This window comes from Leucopleurus acutus (assembly GCF_964270905.1).
Source record: "Leucopleurus acutus genome assembly, chromosome: 3".
NCBI classification, from domain to species: Eukaryota; Metazoa; Chordata; class Mammalia; order Artiodactyla; family Delphinidae; genus Leucopleurus; species Leucopleurus acutus.
The window spans coordinates 26,799,100-26,805,881 of record NC_139145.1 but is presented as its reverse complement, the minus strand read 5'-3'; the positions used below and the strand labels follow the sequence as shown (position 1 = coordinate 26,805,881).

Here is a 6,782-nt window from a genome sequence, read left to right as displayed (position 1 = left end):
TTGGCCCAGCGGCCTGCAGAGAGATTGGAGGCCTCTGCACATGGGAAGTTCGCGCGCTCTCCCCTTTCCCATACTGAGACAGTCATCACTAAGGCTTTGAGATGTAATTACCCAGGGTATAATTTGAAGTGGGGTGGGGATAGCTATACTTTTTTTTTTTAACCAGGTGCAATGAATAAAAATGTCCTTCCCCAAAAGATACACAGGTCCGGGGTGGGCAAACTTGGCACCCAGTTCTGACACTTGCAAGGGTGTGTGTGTGGGGGTGGTGGTGGTGGGAAGCACTAGATATTATCTATGCCTTTTCCTCACTCCTCCTCCGCCTTGAAGGCAAATACTGGCACCCAAACACACGACCAACACCGGCTCAGACAAACTCATGAACACACAATGCACGCAGTCTTGAGAAAAAGGTCGGATCCGGAGGTCCAGAGAGGAGATGCAGGGAAAAGAAAACTCGAGGATTCCAAGTTTCTAAGAGTGCGCTGGTTTTGTTTTCGAGTGGAAGAGATGGAAAGCTCTGGTGTAAATCTTCCAGTTGGAACTACTTGGGAGAGGGCAGCCGTGACCACCTACCTCTCTGGCTCGTTCCGGCCCCTCTCCTAAGGGAGTTATAGTAATAGCGGACGCCGTCGAGCACTTGCTGAGAGCGAAATACCTGCTTTTCTAAGCGCCATGCATGTAGTATTTCTTTTAGCAGGGATACTGCCCCTTCCTTTCAGTGCTGGCCCCTAAAACTGTTACGTTCGCCCAGTTTCGACCCATAGTAGGAGCTTAATAAATGTTTTTGCCATGTCACTTGCAGATTTTAAACATGTTCTGGCGCGGAGTACCTTTTAAAAAGAGGGGTCAACAGAGAGAAGAAATGGGGCTCCGCGAACTTCCTCTTTAAATAATCGGCCTTAATTACGCCTTAGACTTTTCAGTTTTGGCGTGATTATAACCCTTGAGGGATCGCCTGATAACAACTCTGCTGACTGCTCCTGTAATTAACTCCTAATTTATTTCAAACAGAAAAAAAAAAAAAAAAAAAAAAGGCCCCAGCCTCTTCCGGAAGAGCCAATCGGAGGCGAGCGTCCGTGGCGTCAGCGCCAGGGCCGGCTCGGATTGGCTGAGCCGAGTCTCTCACTTCCCCTTGGAGGAAAGGCACGGCTGCCGGCGCGCCCCTCCCGTCTCCCCCCAAAAAAGTTTGAGTCGCAGCTGCCTGGTTGCCAGCGGAGTCGCGCGCCGGGAGCTACGTAGGGCAGAGAAGTCATGGCTTCTCCGTCCAAAGGCAATGACCTGTTTTCGTCTGATGAGGAGGGCCCGGCGATGGTGGCCGAGCCGGGCCCGGGGCCTGGGGGTGCCGACGGGGCCGCGGAGGAGCGCCGCGTCAAGGTCTCCAGCCTGCCCTTCAGCGTGGAGGCGCTCATGTCGGACAAGAAGCCGCCCAAGGAGACTTCCCCACTGCCAGCCGAAAGCGCCTCCGCCGGGGCCACCCTGCGGCCACTTCTGCTGCCGGGACACAGCGTCCGGGAGGCGCACAGCCCCGGGCCGTTGGTCAAGCCCTTCGAGACAGCCTCGGTCAAGTCAGAAAATTCAGAAGACGGAGCGGCGTGGATGCAGGAACCGGGCAGATATTCGCCGCCGCCAAGTGAGTGCCTGCAGAGGCCGGGACCAGGGGTAGGAGGGTGCGCGGGGTACAGGAGGGAACTGGGGGTCAGTATTACAAGCTAGGGGTACGGAGACCCCTCTGTACTATGCGCCCTGAAAAGCAAGCATTACAAGTCCTTGGCCCCTTAATATCCCCAGAGTTCAGCGCGCCCACGGCATCCAAGATACCTTCTGGGTAATATCCGCGCAGCGCGTGTTTGGGATCCCCTAGCTGTACAGAATATTCGACACAATTGCCAACGCCCTGATCGTTGAAGGGAGAACCCAGCTGGGTTTGCGGGGTCGCTTGGGTATCCGTTTCTCTAGCCCTCAGCCCTGCCCTCAGGCCACTTCGCTTTTTTTTCACTGTCCCTCGGGGTCTCAGTCTGGGGAATGAAGAAGGATACACGTTTAAAGAGCACCGGAATATATGCCAGGCAGAGGCAGAGTGTCTAACTGCCTTTCAAAGTTCACAACCCTGCGAGGTGTGCCCTCACTATAAAGATGAGCTAATTAAAATCTAACCCGATTTTGGGTAGAAATGATCATCTTCCATTGGTCCCGCGGGTATCGAAGCACGGTAACGCGGAGGGATGGCGGCAGAGACTTATGCGGCGAGGAAATGTCTCCCGGTCGTCCCGGCGGCCAGCCCCGTCGCTTCGCTGGGAGCGGGCTGGGGTCAGCAGCGTGGGGCTCCGCTTGGCTCAGAGTAATAATTAACAGCATTCCAGCAGCGCTTCAGTTTACAAAGTGATGCTTATTAGTTCACCAGATCCCGATCATCGCTGGAACCCCGAAGTGTGGGCAGAAGCCCGGGACCTGTGGTTATCCCAGTTTTCAGACATGCATACTTTGAGGACTGAACTTGCTTGAGCCAGGTCACCAACAATGGCTGAATTGGGCAAGGGGCCCCGGTGTCCAAGCCCCAACCCTGGCCACCTTGATCCCTCTCCCCAGACAGACCAAGCAGAGGGCCGAACACCTGCACCCCGCTTCCTGCCAATGAGGAAGGAGAACTGAGAGTCGCAGGAGAGCTGATTTCTCTTCCAGCGTTTACGTCCAGTTTTGGGCCCTGGGTCCTCTTGCGATATGGGGAAGCCATTCCCTGTAGCTCCTTTTACTTCTGTCTCCCAGCCTTTAAGATTTCTCTATCTGCACTCTGCCTCTAGGAAAGGCGAGAGAGAGGATGCCTGCGTAGGGACTTTTTCGAAAGCTGGGAGCATCACATTTTACCCCATTCCCATCAGCCCTGAAAACTCGAGATGCAAAGTATTTTGTGAACAAAACAAGGCCATATAACCAGGCATCAGTGGCTGTCCCCTCTGGCTTCTTCTCTCCACCCTGTTAGAAACTCCCGAAGATTCAAAGGGCGTGGAGATTAAGGACTCAAAGAATTTAAACTCAAGTTTGCACAGTACTTTATAGCACTTTTCACCGTATTATCTTATCTGATCTCCGTGTGGCTGAAGCTGGCCTCCCGGTAACAGATGAGGACATTTCAACAGAGTTCAGAGGAATCTGCACACATCGAGTTTGGGCTTGACAAGAAAGACTTGGGGACATTTAATGATCACCTATCTGATGGCAGACAAGACTCTGGGCATTCTAAAATTTGGTACTCTGAACCACACTGCAGGATCAGTATTAGTTACCCATTTTATCGATGGTGAAATAGAGGCTTAGAAACTTTAAGGGACTTAATTTGTTTGACAGATATTGAGTGCCTGTATATGCCTAGGCCTGGGTCAATTCCCAGCTGCGCATCAAGGATTCAGGCTTTACAGGGAGTGGTGTCCAGAGGTCAGACATTTCCACTTTCTTAGGTTCCTGGGGTTCTGTAAGCATGCCTGCCAGGGCCCAGGGTAAGGCAGCCGTGGGCCCTGGATGTGACCCTTCCATGAGAAAAGTAGGAGATTCTGAGAAAGGATTTAATTTTTTTTAAAAAAGTGGGTCATTGGTGCTTTGGGCCTGGAGATGGCCTCAGGAGCCCTGTGGTAGGAGCGGTGGGTCCGGGGGAGCCTAGCGACAGAGCCTGGGGCAGGAGGAAGCCACCTGCCCAGGCCCGGGTTTTGTTATTCTCAGGAGGCCGTAGGATAAATGCTGTTTTGCTTTGTATAATCGCACCCTTCCTCAGGCTGGTTTAAAATGGGGAGGAGAGTGGGAGGGTGCAGAGAGGTGCGCTGGGAGGGACGCTTTGATACACACATGAGATCCCGTCACCTGGATTTCATAATTCAAATGCAGCCCCTAGGAGCAGCCGGAATGACCGTGCCCAGGCACAGAATCACTTCCAAACATAGAGCAGAGGCAAGTGTAGATTCTAGGAGCTTGGTATCTGAGCTGTGGCCACTGGATCCTCCCAGCTAGCCAGGTCACGTTTGTGAAGGGTGAGAATTTCACAGGTCCCTGAGTCTCTGATTGTTGTTATTTTATTTGTAAATTAAGAAGTAGGCACCCCCAGCTCTCTGGCTTACTTAGGGATTAGCATATGCAAAAGTCTACACTCCTGTGGTAGTTTCTTACCCATCTCTCTCCCAGATTTCTGTTTTTTGATTGATGGCAGAACCCACTATCTCTTTCATTTTTAGCCACTTAAAAGTGATGGTTAATAATGTCACATTAGGACAAATCCATTTCTTGTTGGAAATGGAGGCTGGGTTGGGACTTGTGCTGTGTCACCCTCAAGTATGAAGTGTAAACTCTCTCTTGGGCCACCAAAGTAACTAAACAAGAAATGCTACATTCTCCCTTTGGAGTGCTTTGGAGTTACTACGGTGGCTACATTTGGAAAATTAGCATAGCTCATAAAAGCCAAATGCAGAAAATGAATTGTTTAGCATCTGTCCCTCAGCTCCACCCCAACTTCCTTTAAGGAAAAACCCGAAGTTAGTTGATGCTATGGAATCACAAGGATGCCCTGTCCTATGATTTCCTATAATTGAACCCATTTTAAATATGGAGTCTGGATGCTGTAGGCATACCTTTATTTTGCTTGTTATTCCTTCTTTCTAAATTCCAGCAAGAAGCTAATCATTTACACATTGCCTCCAAACCATAGAATGGGTAGGAGAGATGGCTAAAATGTCATCACATGCTCTCAATTCAGGAGGCAGCATGATTTCCCCTGACATTTACATTTATGGGCGAGCTAATTTTTCCCTCCTTCTTAGTAAAGTTTATATTACAGAAGCACCCAGCCAAGAAAGTTATCCCACATCCAGATCTGTAAAATGATGTTCAGGTTTTATAATCTGTAGACTGGAGGGAATGACATCTGTGTGGTTGTTTATTGCATGAGGCTGCTCACCAATCCATAGATGCTATTAATTTACTGCAGACCTTATCCGCACGATTATCCTCCATAAATATGTTGATACAATCCAACTTCTCCTGGTGCAGAGAGGGGATGGACCCAGTTCATAAGACCCTTTTCATTTTCCTTCTCATATGTGATTATCTCGGTGTCCTAGGGATGTGAGGATTATCATGAACCCAGCCCCCCATTTTTAAGATGAGCAATATCAAGAAGAGATGGGGTTTTGTTTCTCAGAGAACCCTCAGCTCTGTTGACTTATGAGGGGTCTGTTCATATTTCATTATCTCTAATGCTGTTTGTTTTCCATATAGAAAGTTCTGTTACACCCTAAAACTCCCAAACTTTTGGAAAAAGATTCAGTTTTTTAAAAACAAAACAATTTATCCATTTAAGTATGGTCCTTCTCTATCCCTCCCCCCCTCCCCCCCAAAAAATCCAACCGCACATGGTTTTGACCAAGGTACCTTTTTGAAAGATGAAGAGGGAAGACCCCACCCCCCCATGGACACACCTGGCGAGAAAGCCACTTTCTTTTGCTAACTCACTCCCCATTCTCTGTTCCCTAGGACACGTGAGCCCCACCACCTGCACCCTGAGGAAACACAAGACCAATCGGAAGCCACGCACACCCTTCACCACCTCCCAGCTCCTCGCTCTGGAGCGCAAGTTCCGCCAGAAACAGTACCTCTCCATCGCAGAGCGGGCAGAGTTCTCCAGCTCTCTGAACCTCACAGAGACACAGGTCAAAATCTGGTTCCAGAACCGAAGAGCCAAGGCGAAAAGACTGCAAGAGGCCGAACTGGAAAAGCTGAAAATGGCTGCAAAACCTATGCTGCCCTCTGGCTTCAGCCTCCCTTTCCCCATCAACTCGCCCCTGCAAGCAGCCTCCCTATACGGCGCGTCCTACCCTTTCCATAGACCTGTGCTCCCCATCCCGCCCGTCGGACTCTATGCGACTCCCGTGGGATATGGCATGTACCACCTGTCCTAAGGAAGACCAGCTCAATAGACTCCGGGATGGATGTTTGTTTAAAAGCCTTCCCCCTCCCTCTCCAAGAAGACAGTCCCGCTCTGCAAACCTTGCATGCACCACCCTCAGCGGCTAGATCGACAGGGCCACAGACATAGTTGAAATTGGTTCTTTTGACTGGAGACACCCAAACCCCGTTTTCTTGGTGTAATCTTCCAGATGCCAACCCCCCTTCTCCTTTCACAAGATTGGCTCTGATGGTTTTTATATATAAATATGTATATAATAAAATATAATACATTTTTATACAGCAGACATAAAAATCAAATTATTTTGAAAGGTAAAATTTATATACATATATATATATATACGTCTTTTTTCTCTATACATCACCTTCCTAAAAGAGACTGCTTAATTAAGTCTACCTGTTTTCTTTTTCTTATGGGGGAGACAAATTATTTGCTAAAATTGCTGAAATCTGATGATTTGGATCACTGACTTGCAAACATTAGAATTAGACACCATGTGCATAGGCAGTAGATATGGAAAGATTCCTCCCAGAGAAGGGGACACATCATGTTTTTGCATTTTTTACGTGCATTTAAAAACTGACTAGATATGACCATATTTGGCCCTATTTTTTTTCCCCTTCTCCACCTTGTTTGTTACACATTGTTCAAAGTTTTTGTAAGATCAATAAAAGGGGGATGAGAAGAATCCTGAGAGTGCCTCGGGGTAAGGTGGAAAATGGAAGTCCTTCCTAATTCCTCTCAAGGCTGTTGCTTAACTGCATTTCAGATAATTGGAGAGTGAAAAGTTAGAGCATGTCGGGAGGAATTGATGGTTTCCGTGAACCACTAGGTA

The 6,782-nt window shown here is 48.9% G+C and overlaps 1 protein-coding gene across 1 annotated transcript; it reads left to right on the top strand.

The window, feature by feature from the left end:
* Window positions 1-785: 785 nt before the first annotated feature.
* MSX2 (msh homeobox 2) lies at window positions 786-5,939 on the top strand (the record flags this gene model as incomplete). Its single annotated transcript, XM_082835282.1, has 2 exons — window positions 786-1,633; window positions 5,515-5,939. Exons 1-2 carry the CDS (start codon window positions 1,255-1,257, stop codon window positions 5,937-5,939), a joined length of 804 nt encoding a protein of 267 aa, XP_082691408.1. The 5' UTR covers window positions 786-1,254.
* Window positions 5,940-6,782: the final 843 nt, after the last annotated feature.